This window comes from Marmota monax, unplaced genomic scaffold (assembly GCF_021218885.2).
Source record: "Marmota monax isolate L192 unplaced genomic scaffold, Marmota_monax_Labrador192_F-V1.1 WCK01_AAM20220418_F8-fsc00025, whole genome shotgun sequence".
NCBI classification, from domain to species: domain Eukaryota; kingdom Metazoa; phylum Chordata; class Mammalia; order Rodentia; family Sciuridae; genus Marmota; species Marmota monax.
In genome coordinates this window covers 2170425-2187485 of record NW_026691950.1, presented here as the reverse complement: position 1 = coordinate 2187485, position 17061 = coordinate 2170425, and the positions used below count along the sequence as shown (strand labels likewise).

The window sequence follows — 17061 nt, the reverse complement described above, 5'->3', positions numbered from 1 at the left end:
TAGTTTGAAGCAAAGAGGGTCCCGGTGCAGCAGGACACACAAGCACCAGGCTCTGTGTACCCCAGTCATAAAGGTAAGCAGGGGTCATTCTCTCCAGTAATGACCTCTCTGCTTTTTCTAAATCAATCACACAGAAAACCAAAGAGCTTGGAAACGCTAAACAAATAAAGAAGAGAATGGAGATCTGTTGCCACTTACAATAAGGAACTGAGCCTCTGTCAATCCCTCCTGTCACCAAAATTCACCTGACTGTGCTAAGAAGCAATACTGGAAATGATGATGTATAAGAAACATGGATTCAATAGCAATTTATGAAAAGTGGACAAGTGAAAATCCCTAGTCCCTTTCTACTTATGATTCTTAGAGAAAAGAGCATCAAAAAAAAAGGACCATAGCAAGAGCAAAGTGGTCCAGATCTGCCACCAACCCTTGAGGCTTTGGACAAGTCAGTTAACAGTCTCAAGACCCCAGGTGTCATCATCCATGAAACTGCAGGATCCTCCTAGCTCTGAGGAGCTGAAGATAACAATTGAATATTTGGCACCATTTATTAAGCACTTACTGTGTACCAGACATAATACAGCATCTACCTAAACTAGCTCTTTAAAGCTCCCTACTCTGATAATATTCTCTCCATTTTACACCAGAGGAAAGTGTCTAGAGTTTAATTAGCTTACACAAGGTTGAAAGGTCAATCTCACCATCTTGGCTAAATTAGCAAGTATAATGAACACCAAATTAGTTAATAGTTTATATTATATATAATTTTTAACTAGTCAAGTTTAATTATACCAAAATCAGTAAAATTGGGACATTTCAAAAAGTAGTTGTAAAAGAATTCTCTCTCTCTCTCTCTCTCTCTCTCTCCCCCTACACACACACACACACACACACACGCACATATGTATCTGAGTCAGTGTGTGACAGAGTTGGGATTCAAATTCAGACCATTAGATGGTATAACCTGAATTTTAAAAAATGTTTTAAGTTATGAACTTCATTATACACTTAAAAATATATAAAATATATAAGAATGCTTTTGAGTAGTAAATAATAACAGAAAAAGTTGATGAACACCAATTACTGACTTCTCAAACTCAAGAAGTAGAACATTACCAATACCTGTCACAAGATTGGTGACCGTGCCCATCACACTAACCCCACCCCAGAGAAGGTAACTACTCATTTGAATGCTGGACTTTTAATTGTTCCTGGACTTTTAAAACCTTTTTTAACCCTAAATATTATGTCTTTAAGATTTGTTCACATTTGAACGTCACATAAACGGAATAAGACTAATGTATTATTTTTGCCACTTGCTTTTTTGTCCACAATATTATCTGTACTCATTCACATTGATTATGTATAGGTATATTTTATTCATTTTCATTGTTACAAAGTTTGTGCAAAGACACCAAAATTCACTTAGCTATTCTGAATTAATTTTAGTTTATGGCATTACATCATTCCTAGTTTTTGCTATTATCTATAATGTTACAAAGAACATTCTCACCCATGTCTCCCAGGAAATCTATGTAAGGGTATCTCTAGAGCATGAAATTCTGGGTCAGAGGTATAGAATAGTAAGTACTACTAAGTAACACTTAAATGTTATACCAATTTAAGCTCCCACAAGTAGTTTATAAGAGTTCCTATTATGTCATATCCTTATTGATGCTTGGTATTGTCATACCTATTATTTCTTTTCCCAATATGGTCATTTGAAAATGATTAAACACATTGTGTGTGTGTGTGTGTGTGTGTGTGTGTGTTGTATTTGGGATTAAATCCAAGGGTGGGCTCTACCTCTGAGCTACATCATTAGCCCTTTTTATTTTTGAGACAGGGTCTCACTAAGTTATCCAAGCTAGGCTAGAACTTGCAATCCTCCTGCCTCAGCCTCCTGAGTCACTGGGATTATAGGGGTGCACCACCACATCCAGTTTAAACATATTTTATATTGTTCATTGGTCATGCATATTTTCTCTTCTTAGAAATATCCGTCTTAAAATTGGGCTTTTTTCTTGTTGATCTGTAGTCATTCTTTATATATTATGGATAACAACAGAGCTTCTTGAGTATAATTGTGTCATTAGAAGACCTGAAATTTTTGAACATTGCTATTCCGGAACATCTTTCACAATTATTATTATTAACAATACTTATAGAGTACCTATGTTTTAAGAAAAAGAATTTGAGACTGAAAGACATACAGCTCAGATTTTTTTTAACTCTAAATACATCTATTCTTTTGCTTATTCAAAATAGACTTAATCAACCCCTTCCTCCTTTTTCTTCCAAGAAAATAGATGTAAAGAGTGATGATATTTCTTGGGTTTTGTGGCACAGGAAAGAGCAGTTACCCACACTGTTAACCCCAACACTTTCAATAGGGCTTAGTAATCCCTTAATGCCAAAGCATATAGAAGACTTTTAATATGTATCAAGTGTATCACTCAGGAAGAAACCAAATTTGTTCTAGGTGGTTCAAATGAAGAGATCTGAATGAAAGCCCTACTTGTTGAGGTCTCCATTAAGGAGCTGTATCAGGGATGTTGCTGCATCAAAAACAAGCACCAGCTGGAGGTGTGGAATAGAAGCTGCCCAGCAGCAGCTGGAGTTGCAGAGAGACACATTGCCAAATCGGCACCAGGGCAGGAGAGGTGTAGGGAAAAACACTCCGCCATTCTTTGCTCCTATTTACCCACTTCTGGCCAGAGTGTCCCCTTAGCTATACCATGTGGATGCCAGGAAGAGATCCTGGGTCACTCAGTCCACAGGGTGAGCCTCTCAGGCAAACAGGAGGGCAGCAAAGAGTGAACAAGGGAAATGGGGAGTGGAACAGCAAGCCAAAACCAGCCAAGACAACGGATAGAACCACCTGAGACACTATTGTGAGAAGAATGACAAAAGGAAGGTCACACAGGAAGGCTGGCAAGCGCCATCCATCACCCCGCCCTACAATGTGCCCATCGTGCTAAATTAGCAAGTGTAATGAACACTAAATATAATTAATCATATAATTTTTAGCTGGCCGAGTTTAATTATACCAAAATTAGATAGCAAAACTGGGATCTTCAGTTTCTTACCAACAGAAAGAGAATCTCTACCTTGTCAGCCTGTTATGAACTCTGCATGAGGTGACTCTATAGAGCATCTAACACAGGGCTCAGAGCCAACAGGCATCAGAACATAATTTGTTGATATTTTTATTATCCTATGGGCCATCTCACTGTTAACAATGTTACAATAGAACTTGCTTCTGCTGGGTTTCCATCATGTGGCCCACAATTGGCCAGTTCTAGAAAGTTCCAACCTCATCTAGAATATTCAGCTTCTATTTCAGCATAGGAATCTAACAAAGACATAACACTCCTGGCTGCATGATAGTTTACAGATATAAAGTACTTTCACAATTGTTATTATTAACAATACTTATAGAGTACTTATGTTTTAAGAAAAAGAATTTGAGACTGAAAGACATACAGCTCAGATTTTTTTTTTTTACTCTAAATACATCATAATTGTCTGGCTTTATATCTATCATTAAGTTCCATGTCAGGACATATTTTAGAGTCTATCAAAAAGTTCATGCTGACTTTAGGCTTAATCAAGTTCTCTTCATGAACTCATATCACAAGTCATTTCCATGGCTCATTTTATCTTTTATTGAAAAAAAAAAAACAAACTGTTGAGATCTTGGCCAGTGATTGTTTCTTTGTTTTATCAGGAGAGATATAGTCTCAGGACAAATAAGTCTCAACCCAAAATACTGCCTTCTCGGTTCTGGGGACACTCATGAATCCCCTGTCCCTTCTGTCATATCATTACCCTGCAGATGTGCCAAACTGGAATCCTTCCATTGTGTCTCATTCTAAATAAAAGGACTTTCCTGGGCATGAAATTCTTGAAAGGAAAGAACCACACCCTCTCTTCTCCTCTGTTGCTCCCTCAAAGAAATTAAATGAAACCTGAGGGGTGGGGAAGTGAGATAAGAAAAAGCAAATATTTCCCAAGCTTTTTAAAGCATTAAATTATGGTGTATTTATCTCTGCCAATTCACACACCATCAATGTATGAATTTACACTGAAAAGCCAATGGTTGGAATAGGGGCCCTTGCAAATGATGGCGTTCTGTGACTTAGATGGCTCTTATTCTCACTACCAGAAAAAAAAGAAATAAAAGGGGACCAGACTTGGAATATGTATTGAAAGATAATGCTTTAGAGCTAGGCCTGTAGCTTGTCTAGGATGCGTGGGGCCCTAGGTTCAATTGCCAGCACTGCAGAAGTTAAAAATAATGTTTTAAATGCAGGCCCCTTGACTGGTGGGGCTGGAGCCTCAAGCTATGTGAGATAGGATGTGGCAAAGTCATTCAGTCAGGCTGCTCTGGGAGGAAGTGGGGCACAGTGGTTTTGAGCAAAGCTTTGGAGTCCACACAGACCTGATCGAGACTCCTGGTACTGCCACTCACCTGCAGTGTGGCTTAGATTTGTTTCATTAATATGCTGAGCCTCTGTTTCCTTGTATAAGAGGAGATTCATTATAATGTGAGCCATCTACACTCATGTGGTGTGATCATGATATTCAAATGTTAAACACAGCACCCAGCACATCCAAAGCAATCCAGAAACTTGAACTATTAGGGTGCTCCCGGTTTTCTCATCACTCAGTCTAATTCCATGACACAAGATTCTACTGCCCCCATTTAACCAGTCAGTTATAAAGTAAGATATAATGGCATTGCTATGGATAGTATATTTATGTTCCCCCCAAATCCATGTGTGGAAGCCCAATCCCCAATGTGATAGCATTAGGAGGTGGATCCTTAGTGCTCTTATAAGAGACAGGAGAGATGATCCCTCTCCTCTCCTTGTGGGAACACAGCAAGAAGATCACCATCTGCAAACCAGGAATACGGGCCTCACCAGAACCCAGCCATACTGGCACCTGATCTTGGACTCCCCACCTCCAAACTATAAGACAAAAACTTCTGTAGTTTAAGTCATACCACATGTGGTATTTCATGAGAGCAGCCCTGACTGAATGAGACAAGGATGAGTTTCTTGACCACTCAAATCAATTCTTTAATGTAAACAAGAGCATATTCAATTTTCTGATTTGGAATAGTAAAGAATAGACATAACAATAGTCTACAGAAAGGTACCACAAGTATTGAAGTGAAAGAAACATATGCCTTCATGCAGGCCAGCAAAAATAAATATATGCTCATGTAGAACATACATTAACCTGGATTCCACCCAAATGAACTGTTTTCACCTCTCACCCCTTCGAGCTGGTGAGAGTCTGCTTCCTTCTCATAACTACTTTATAGTACAAAAGCCCAAATTCTGTGTTTCTCCAGTTCAATTCAACACAACTGTATTTAGCTCCTGTTCCTTCCCTGTGCTAGGCCTTGGGGACACAGAGATGATAGGAGGTGGCACTGCCTTCAAGAACATGTAACCCAGCAGGGACAACAGACACTGCCTGGCTCAACTTCTATCAGGTTCCCACTGAGGAGGGTTCAAGCCTAGAGTCTTCTCCAAGCAGTAGGCGCAGGCCTGGTCTGTGTGTCCTAGCCTAGATAACAGCAAAGCCATTTGTGCCCTCCCTAGCCTGCCTTTCCTCCTCTGCTGGAGGAACCACACAAAGGTGATGCAGAGGCAAGGATAAGCCGCAGGACTAGAGGGATGAGACATGGGTTGAAGGCAGATCCTTAATCCCAAAGAATCGAGGCGACCCTCCCACCAGAGACTAAGACGCAGGTCCCAGGCCTTTTACTGCGTGTGGGTGAGAGGAGAGAGAGAGGGGAGAGAGAGGAGGAGAAAGCAGTGTGGGGTGGGAACAGATTTGATTTTCAACTCTGATTATAGCTATACAGAATTGGCCAAATAAGGCAACTGAATGCTATGCCAGCGTGACTATAATAATAGTCACTCACCCAGCTGCTGCCTTACCTGTTATGTGTAATAGCCTGTGGCACCATAATAATGAGCACATAAATAAGTACTACCCTAAATGTGGTTCAGGTGACTCTCAGTTTTATTTGATTGAGGCAGAAAACGACATATCTGGGTAGAGTAAATTATATATCTTCACAATTTATTCAAGTTACATAGAATTCTATTAAAAGTTTTAACAGATAAACAAAATCATGCTTTTAAGCTATTAGATAGAATAGGGGTTTAGGGGTGTGTGTGTGTTCATCCCTATTTATTTAGTATTATCCCCAGTAACTCTTAACAAAGAGTAATTACCCGAGCAATTTCTTCACAGCTGTGCTTGGGATTTATTGGTTTTGATTTTTCACTCAAGAATTTATATTCATGAAATAGTAAAAGCTATGAATTCTACCTTTTCTCCTTGCACACACTTATACAGGCACTTTCTCAATTATTCAGAATTAGATCCTAAAATTCATAAAGCATGTTGTCATGCCAGGCAGTTTAGAGTTGGAAAACAAGTTTGTCAAATGAACCACCAAGCAGAACTTCATGCCTGCCTACTTTCACAAGACCTTCAGCCACTCAGAGCCACCATGTCAGAAGTGACAGGCAAAGAGCAGAGGTCCCTGAAGTGAGCATGAGCTCTCACTCCTGTTCCACATCCTGCTGCCATTGTCTGAAGCAGTGTGATTCCCTGCCCGAAGCATTTCCCTTCCAAGGGACCTGGGGAACGGACGACTGAGGAAAACTTAGTGCACAACTGGGATTCTTTGGGTGGAAGGTAAGATGGCGTATAAGAAATGCTTTTTTACAATTACAATGAAATACGGTGGTAACTGTGGAAAATCATTAGGCAAGTAGGGAAATATGTTTATGGAACCGTATTCTATATACAACCCTAAATAACAGGTAAGTGGAAAATGGATTGCAAGAATCAGTTAATGGTCATTTTAAAATTCGATTACCTAGGAAAATCCAGCAGGCAAGTGGTTTTGACAGAACTACTGATTCAGGTTATAGTGTTAAAAATAACACTATAAACATATGGCGAAGCCCCATGAGGTTATTTCATTCATACAGCAGTTTGTAAGTAAGTAGGAAAAGACTTCCCAAGTGTGAAAACTAATTATATACAAGAGCTGCATGGTTTGTTATTATTTAAATAAAGTGTGTCTTTAATTATGGAATGCTTGGAAAACTCACTTCATTGTCCAAAATTATGAAGGACATTTTAGTTTTTTTAATTGAAGATGAACTATCCATTACAGCTTCCCAAGGGGTTTGTTTCTCTGATCATATTGTGTGAGGTGTTCTTTGTAGTTGGTGAAAACATCCACTGGCCCAGTCTCAACAGCTGTATCCAACAGGAAGGGCTGCTGGGGGGTGCCTGGAATCAGCACCGACCTTCCCATCTTGCCTGCTTCCCCCCTTCCCATCGTTCTTTGGCATGTGTTCCTGAATGTTGGGTGAAGTGTCCTGGGGATTAGAAGATCTTGCACTCGATGGAGAAGAGCCTCCTTCTGTTTCGTCGCCTGGCCTGGTTGACGGCAGTCCGGACAGCACACTCAAACACCTGCTGCACTCCCCGGTTGCTGAGGGCTGAGCACTCCAGGTAGCCCTTGGCTCGCACATCCTGGGCCAGTTTCTTCCCTTCTATGGCATTGATGCAGGAGGCCCTGTGGGGCCCCACTTCCCGCTGGTCGGTCTGGGTGGCTACCACCAGCACTGGGGTACAGGGCAGGTTGCTCCTGATTTCACCAATCCACTTGTTCTTCAAGTTCAGGAACGAGTTATGGTTGGCCACGGAATAGCACATCAGCACCACGTCGGCCTGCTGGTAGGACAGGGGGCGGATGCTTCTGAAGGCATCGTTGCCAGCAGTGTCCCAGAGGCCCAGGCTGATCTGGATGCCATCCATGAAGACGTCCACACCCGTGTTCTCGTACACCGTGGGCTTATAGGCCTCGGGGAAGGTCTCGGAGGTGAAACGCACCAACAGGGAGGTTTTCCCCACAGCGCTGTCACCCACCAACACGCACTTGATGGAACTGAGCATCTTCTCAGACTGGAGTCCCGTGCCCAAACCCTGAATCCCCAGGAAAGTAGCCCTCAGTGGGCTACCGCAGCGAATGCCATTCAGCAAGGGGACCAAAGACCAGGTGGGCTTGTGTTCTCAGGGTGTCTGGCAGCAATCTGCAGATGTTATTTCTCCCCGTCCATCCACGAGAGAGGCACCATCTACGTGGAAAACTTCCCAAGCCTAGTCTCCAACTAGAACAGAAAGAGAAGGAGGGAAATTGAGTCTTTTTGTGTGTTATGATGACCGGGAGCTTTCTGAATGGCAAGCTGATGGAATGGGGTGGGGGGAGGCTCATCTCAGGGCAACTTCCCAACCCCACCGTCCAACCCCACTTCCCCCTCAGCTAAGTCAGATAAGACCTGTTCTCCCTCTACACTGGCACCCACAAGGCCTCCTGATCAAGAAGCAGAAGCTGATGTATCTTTAACATCAGCCTAGTGATGGAAGCCCAAGCAACTGCTCTGAGCACCACATGTAAAAGCCTCAGTAGCAACCTGGTGTGTGAATGCCGCGCTCCCAAGCAGGTGGCTGCTCCGCGCAGTGACCAAGGCAAGCACGCTCTCCCCGGCTTCGGTTTCTGGTGGATTCCAGACCCTTTGGGAACTGCAAGAAAGAGAACTGTGATGAGCAATGGACGCTAAGTGCATTTGCTTCATTGGTTAATGATCCAGTCCTTGGCTAGGTGGGAGTTCAAGAGGAGGCAAGAAAAAATAAATCACTAGAAGCCAGGTGTGGTGGCGTACACCTGTAATCCCAGCAGTTCCGGAGGCTGAGGCAGGAGTATTGCAAGTTCAAAGCCAGCCTCAGCAATTTAGTGAGTCCCTAAGCAACTTAGCAAGACCCTGTCCCCCCACCTCCACCCCCCAAAAAGGGTGGGGGGTGAGGATGTGGTTCAGTAGTTAAGTGCCCTGAGTTCAATCCCCAGTATCCCCCCCCCAAAAAAAAATCACTAGAAATCTAACAATTTGCTGTAATTTTCCCCTTGAGACTTTCCCCAAAACTGGCTGCAGATGGAATAAAATGTCACTGGAGTTTTCTGCACCAGAAATCAGGCTCCATTATCTCCACAAGGACTTGGCTTTTTTAGCATGTTGCCTGAACTCTGAGCCTCAGTTTACACGTCTGTAAGAATGTGATAAATTTAGGAACCATTTTTCAGAGATGTTGTGAGAATTAAATTAGTTCTTTCTTCAACATTCTCATGTTTTCAGATTTCTACAGACTTTTCCCCACACATACACTCCAATCTTTTTGGACGGCCATTAGGAATTCTATGACGTCCCTGGTTAAACAAAATTATTTAGTGCCTGTCAAACAGGGCTGCGAAAGTGAAGGACACAATCTGAATTTTATGAAAGGACCAAATAAACTCTCATTTGCTTGCAGGTGAGAGAGCTCCTAGCAATGAGCTCAGTCTTGGAGACAGTGTCCCATCTGCCAGGCACATTATCACAAGGCCAGACCAGCATTTCAGACACAGGAAAGGTCTCACAGATCAAAATTCAGAGATAAGGTTGTTGTTGCAGTCTGGCCTTACAACCCTCCCCATCAGTCATCTTCACAGCAAGACAATATTCAAAAATCACTCCTCGAAACCCTGAAGTTCCCTTCCAAGATACTTTTATCCTTGTCAATTCAGTTTCTATCTATTTAATTATACATAATAGAATTTGCAAATGAGTTAGTCAATACATAATACACGTGATTTTCCTGAATTCATGTTTTTTTAAACTATTCATTTGAAATGTCAACTCTTGAATGGCCACAGCATAGGAGCTGGGATACCACATGTTCAGCTGGGCCCTTTCTGAAGACGTTCATGGGTGGCTTTTATGCACAGTGGTCCTGAATACCCATTTGCCACCAGACTTTTGAGGTATGGGTTCCAAGGTCTCAGACGTTAGCTCCTTAGACCTCAGAACAACTTAAATATACACATGTGACTTAGTCCAGAGCCAAACGTCTTAAGACATCTTTAGGGGCTGCGGATGTGGCTCAGTGGTACAGTGCTTGCCTAGCATGTGTGAGGCCCTGGGTTCTGTGACCAGCACTGAAAGGGGGGAGAGGGGACGCATTTTAAATTTTCCTTTGACCCCAATGCAGCAGACTGGAATTTTTTTTTAAAAGTGCACATGTCAAACTTCTGGTTATTTAAATAAAATCTTCTTAATAGATTAATTAAGCTAAAGCCAGATTTCCTGAGTGACTACCTGTGAAAGGATGTTAAGGAGGCATAATATTAATTATAGGGGCTTAAAAGTCAGGTAGCCTTGGAATTGAACCTGAGCTGCCACGTGTGTGGCAACCTCAGAAGAGTTTCCTAGCCTCAGTTTCCTCTTCTGTAAAAGCAGTGCAGAAATATCCACATCACAGGGTTGTCGAGAGTATTCAGCATGCCTAAAGGTATAATAAAATCTTAGTGCAGCATATCATGCAAACACCTGTGTGTACATAGTAAACACACAGCAAACGCTAAGTGTCATTATTAGTAACATTGTTAAATAATGATTACTAAATGTAAACAATTACTAATTAAAATGTGAAACTTGAAGCAGCACTAGAAATGCTTCTCCAGCAAAGGGTGCTGGGTGTACCTTCTTCCCAGACCTGGCTACAAAAGAGAGAGAAGTTTCTTCTTATAGCATACAAATAAAATACTATGGGAACCAAGAGATTCCTGTCTGAGCTTTGCCACCCAGAGACTCCAAAGCACCAAACGGGAAAAAGGGCTCTGTTCAGTCAAAGGGCCTTCACACATTAGCCTAGTGACACCGAGTGGCACACCGAGTCAGTTTTGAAGGCCTCAGTTTCCCACACTGTTAAGTCCTTTAGATGACATTAGCTTTCTTGGAGGTTCTATTAAGACTGAAGCCACAGAAGCCTGCCACGGTGACCATGAGAACTTAAGCCACTGCATTATTGGTTGCAGTAAGAAGAATGCTAAACCTTGATGACCAGCACAGCCTTCAGCAGATGGCCAAACACGGAGCTGGGGGTCAGGGAGGACATTGCAGCTCACACTCAACACCCTACAGAGGCTTGGAATCTGCTCTTCAGAGCGTTATGAGTACCCTCAGGTGAGCCACTGCAGACCACACCATCAGTGTGAGGTCAAGGGGCTGGATCGAAGTGAACTCTCTCCTCAAGGGAGCAATTGTGCCTTCAGTAAGTGGTTTCTGGTGGTGTCTCACAAGCAGTCGCCTGGCAGAGCCCAGCCGTACCTCTCTCCACATGGCACTTATTGGGTGTGGATAGCATTAGAGTAGTACACAGAGTGGCCCTTTAGGCTGTTCGTCTCGGGGCTCCAGTCAGACTGGAATTAACGAACCTTGGACCCAAGCACCTCTGAGCCCTAAGGACTGGATTCTTGTTGCCCTTTCTCCTTTTTCCACCGTTTTCACAGAAAGGACACCTTCATCAGGCTAGATGGTTCAGACAGACACGGAAGGGGGGCTTTCCATTGCCAAACCAAGGCACGGGGCCCTCTGTCCACTCTGGCAAAGGGACAAAGACAGGCCAGAGGAAGGGCTTAGGGAATGAGGGGTCCCAGTCCACTTCCTCTGAGAACTATCCAGGAGGAAACTCTGACCTCACGTTAGCCTCAGTTCTCATCCCGTGCTGACAGACACCACCCTTCCCCACAGCCACTCTGTGCTATTCACCAGAAAACCCCTGCACCCCATTCACCCCCAACTTCCACCCCTTCTCCAAAGTCTTCCTCTACCATCGTACTCCACTACGCCAGATGCCCCCACTGTGTCCCCATAATTCCCTGTGTGCCTTGGCATCAAAATCATCGCACTTGGGCTGGGGGTGTAGTTCAGGGACAGATCACTTGCCGAGTATGTGTGAAGTCCTAGGTTCAACCCCAGTACCTCATTTTTTAAAAAAGTATCAAAAACATCACACTCTGCTAAAACGGTTGGTCTTCTCCTGTTTAATTCTCACTTGTAAAACTGGAATAAGATCTGCCTACTCTTCACAGGGAGTTTGTTTTAGGAGAATTATAGAGCAAAATATATCATAGTTCAAAGTGAAAGTATGATTATTGCTACCATTATTGCAGGTTTTAGGGTAACTGGTCATCCATGGTGGTGGGGTTATTTTTGTTTTTGGGTTTTTTGTTTGTTTGTTTTTGTTTGCTTGTTTCAGCACTAAGGACTGAACTCAGGGCCTAAAGCATGCCAGATAAGAGCTCTACCACCGGGCCACATTTCCAGGCCCCTCAGGTATCCTTTTCAAAAAACATGAACCCACAGCAGCCATTAACCAAGGATGGCCTGTCAATTACAGAGAATACATCTAAATGGCACCTTCTTCAAAGAGCTTTGAACAAAGGACCCAGGCTAACTGACAGTAGCCAATTCATTCATTAAGGAAATTGATTCTGCAAGGAATCTAATCATCTTAGGTGACCAGGCAGTCAGCATGCTGTTCAGCAACTCATCTCCACCCTGTGCCCTTCATCGGTGGCCCACCACAGCCGAGCAGGGCCACTAAAGCTGCATCAGGCCTTGCCTGGAATGGGTGAACCCACAGGGAGCCCTCGGACCAGCAAGGGGTCTGGGTGCTTGGTTTTCATTTCTTTTCTTGAGAGAAAGGGAAGCGATTCAAAATGCCTTAAGCAGCTTAACAGAAAAAATAGTTTACTGTCTCTTAGATCAATGCCTGCTGGTGAGCCAGGGGGCTGCTGCCTGATGGCAAGGTTATCCCTAATTCAACAAGTGGGAAGGCAAGACAAGTGGCAGAAAGGAGTCTCGCCCGTCTACAATGTTGACATGAAACGCTGAGCTAGCAAAGTGTTCTTTTCTATGTTCTTTATAACAATAAAACTTTATCTAAGAAATCCCAGCTGCTTGGGAGGTCTGAGGCAGAAAGATCACAAGTTCCAGGCCAGCCTCAGCAACTTAGTGAAACCTACACAACTTTGTGAGACCCTGTCTCAAAATAAAAAATAAAAAAAGACTGGGGATGTGGCTCTGTGGTGAAGTGTGCCTGGGTTCAACCCACAAGACTTTTCTTTAATATTAATCTGACAGTAATGTTGATGTATTTATAAGTGAAATGAATATTATGGTGGGATGTGTTTGATATTATTAGAGAAAACAACAGCAGTAAGGGCAAAAGATGAATAAGATTGGGAAAGTGTGGAGCCCTGTTGAATTTGAGTGATGGGCACCCAGGAGCATGTTAGTCTGGTCTCTATTTTTGTGTATATTCAACACTTCTCATGTGAAAGGGGGGGGGGGGTCTTTTATTTTCTATAACATTTTGTCCATGTTGGAGTTTTATTCTCACTCTCGAGTTGCAGAGAAAATGCAGACAAGTATTAGCAAAGGGAAAAGTAGATTTTATGCCATAGTGATCTCTTCAAGTATTTGAAGGAATGTCCTTAAGATTGAATGACAAGTGACAAAAGAATTGCCAGTGCAAGTCTGAGAGCCTGCCTCCTGGGGGAAGGCTATGGAGGATAAGACACAGCCACGGTTAAGAATCATAAAGGAAAACCTGGTGCTTCAAGTATACCCTACTTGCATTTCAATAAGAATTCACATTTATTCTCAGGGAGGAAGGACTAACCCCAGAATGTATTCTAGCCAAAGACGCTCTGAAAGTTACTTTGCAATTACCCAAACTCCTAACTTCCTAACTGTTCACTAATTCCCTTTGGATTAAAGTTATTTTCACTATGACTTTTTGCTCTTTTGCAAACAGCCAATTCTGCAAAAAGTCATAGTGAAAATAACTTTAAAAGAGAAGAAACTCAAGAGTGAAAATGTATTAATCACTCAAAACCAGATGACAAATTAAAGTAACCCAGAGAGTAAAGGAGACCATCTGCCCTAGGGGTCTTATTTGTCTGAAAATGTGAGGGGGCCATGAGGATTTCTGCTTTAGGATTTAATGTTTTCCTCTTGAACTTAAGGTAGCTTAAGATTAGTCCTTGTCTAATCTTTACTTATTGTAGAAATAAGAAATCTGGATAGATCTCTACCAAGTCCCAGCTCTAAAGAACCTTCTATGACTAAGAAAACCATCATAATGCAGGGGCTCCACATACCTCATCCCCAGTGGGGGTGAATATTTACAATTGATGTACATTAAAATTCCATCTGGTTTTATTGTTATTGTTGTTTGTGGTACTGGGAATTGAACCCAGGGGTGCTTTACCACTGAACCACACCCCCAGCCCATTTTATTTTATTTTTTTAAATTTTGAGACAGGGTCTCAAAGTTGCTTAGGGCCTCACTAAATTGCTCGAACTTGCCACCCTCCTGCATCAGCCTCCCGAGTCACTGGGATTACAGGCATGCGCGTCAGGCTCAATCTGTTTTTTGACAACCCGTATTTGTTTTTCTTTTTGTAAATCATATTTTTTATCTACTTTAATAACAAGGTAGTCATCATTTCTTAATGACTCTAACATCTTTTAGAGGTTAAAGATATGAATGAATCCCTTTTGGGGTTAAATGTGCTATCATTTTTTTTTTAACATATACACTGTGCCCATGTGTTATGGGAATTCCCCTAATTCCGGGCACTCCCCCATCACTGAGCAAGCCCTCAGTCGTCTTTACAGTAGCATGTCCGCAGCTGTGGAAAGAAACGGCAAGGTGAGATGCCCCAAAGGTCATCTCATTCAACCCACTCAACTCCTCCAGGAGGGAACCAAAGACTAGAGGTTTAGCAGCTGGGGGCCAACTGGGGGCCCAGAAATGCAACCAGCTGAGTCAGCAGTCCTCTTATTCTCTACACAGTAAATTTTTTTTAAGTTATAGATGGACAAAATACCTTTTTTAAACTTATTTTTATTTTATGTGATGCTAAGGATCAAACCCAGAGCCTCACACGTGCTAGGCAGGGGCTCTACCACTGAGCCCCAGCACCAGCCCAACAGTACTTTTTCAAATACGTCTTAAGTCTACATTTTCTATCATATACTTTATTGCTTTACTATTTGAAGTACAGGGCCCTTATAGCTAGCTACCTAGATATTCCAAATGATTCACATCGTAGCAACTGGTTTTTGCCTTTTTCCCAGAGAAAGAGGCTATTGTATGAGCTGGTGGCTTTTTATTCAAAAGTAGTTCCCAGTTTTAATATAAAAATGCTCTTCAAACAGCTGTTCCCTTTCTCATTGACTTCTTCCAGATATGTCATCTCTCTTTAGGGTCAATCATGAAGCTGTCCAACATTCTCTTAGAATTAAGATAAGCCCTTAGTTTACAAATTGTGTAAATGCTTAAAAAAAAAAATCAAGCTGATTTCATTCTGGATATTTAGCTTGATGGATTGACAGGAGTGAGTGATTTAGTTTCAATATGTAAGAGTGTCGATTTGCAAAGAGTCCAGGTGTGGAGTTGGAATTCTCAGTTTGAGTCTCATCTCCCTCACTGATTAACAATATCATCTTGAGCAAGCGGTATAACTGGAAACGCAAAATGTGCATAATGTGCATAGTCCGTAAGCAATTTGGAAAGACTTGTCTCCTACACCTCGAGGAGTGCCTAACCCATGGTAAATAAGGAAAATAATAAATACGTGTGCCAGACCTTGTTTTAAGTGCTTTACGAAAATTGTCTTATTTATTATGACCACAACACTATATAGTCAGTACCATTTTTGTCTTATTCTACAACTGGGGAAAATTAGGTATAGAGAGACAAAGTAACTTAGCCAAGATGACCAGCTAGTGAGGAGGGTGTGGTTGAAACTCTGGAGGACACCTGGGAGCCCATTGCCCATCTCTACTACCCAACTCCCTGCTCCCGTCCTCCCTGGGGGAAATGGGACTACCCTTGTAACCCAGATGAAACCAAGTGACCCTAAAGTTCAGGCAGCAGTGAGAAGGCAGATCTGAAAAGACATTTCCCATCTGTTGGGCAATTTCTTTCAAGGCCTGATTAGAACAAGGCCTGATTTCTAAGAGTGTGGAAGATTTCTTCCTTCAATACTTCACACACTGTCAGTCAATGCACAAAAGACCGCCATCTTTGTAAAGGGCAACTGGACAGAATCCAATGACATATGTTTGACACCTGGAGTTGATCATTTTTAAACCTCCCTTCTTATATGAACAAATTATTTTCAGTAGCAATCATTATTTCTTTGACTCAATCTTTAGCTTTTAAAACAGACAAGTTACAATCCCCTAGAAAAATACATTTCGATTTTAAAAGTGTTATTTGTATTCAACAAAATATTTTATAGATGAACTAAAGTTTGCTTCTATGAATCAAAAACAAAAACACCTTGGACTTTTTACTCTGCTACACTGTTTTAAATTTAAATACAAAGCCAGGTATGGTGGGACACATATACAATCCCAGTGACTTTAGAAGCTGAGGTAGGAGGATCACAAGTTCAAAGTCAGCCTCAGCAACTTAGCAAGATCCTGATTCAAAAAAAAAAAAACATAAAAAGGACTGAAGATGTAGCTCAGTAGAGTGAGTGTCCTTGGGTTCAATCCCCAGTACTATAAAAAATCATTCATTCATTCATTCAAACTCCAAAAGGTCACACAGAATAATAGGATTAAAGTAATTGGAGTTCTGTTTCATGGTCTCTATGGTCATTGAGCTATCATTATTATCTTTCTAACCTACTATGCAAACTCAGGAATGTGTAAGGTTGGAGGTGTAATTTGCTCCCAAAGCTCTAGAAGAATCTGTACACACAATTAAGAACTTACTCCAATTTTATCACTGCCAGTGCATGGTAATAATAAAAGGTAGGCCTATGTTGATTGTATTATTGTATTTAAATTCTCTACAAATGATAAATCCCCTTATTGCTTTGCATCACCCCATCCTTTATATCCTTGCCCATATCTACTGAAATTCTAATTACATACACTTTTTTTTTTTTCAGTGCTGGGAATTAAACCCAAGGCCTTGCACTTCCTAGATAAGCGCTCAACCACTGAGCCACATGCCCAGCCCTATTTTGTATTTTATTTAGAGACAGGGTCTCACTGAGTTGCTTAGTGCCTTGACATTGCTGATGCTGGTTTTGAACTCATGATACTCCTG

General features: G+C 42.0%; 1 protein-coding gene across 2 annotated transcripts in view; it reads right to left on the bottom strand.

Moving 5' to 3' along the window:
- Positions 1 to 6022: 6022 nt before the first annotated feature.
- The window catches only part of Rhoh (ras homolog family member H), a 39871-nt gene continuing 28832 nt past the window's right edge, over positions 6023 to 17061 (bottom strand). For both annotated transcript variants that reach the window (XM_046452670.2, XM_046452605.2), the window contains exons 3-4: positions 8523 to 8631; positions 6023 to 8219 (exon numbers count right to left, since the gene is read on the bottom strand). In XM_046452670.2, the coding sequence (XP_046308626.1) occupies positions 7432 to 8004 (573 nt within the window). In that variant the 5' untranslated portion in view covers positions 8005 to 8219; positions 8523 to 8631 and the 3' untranslated portion in view covers positions 6023 to 7431. The remainder of the gene's footprint in view (positions 8220 to 8522; positions 8632 to 17061) is intronic.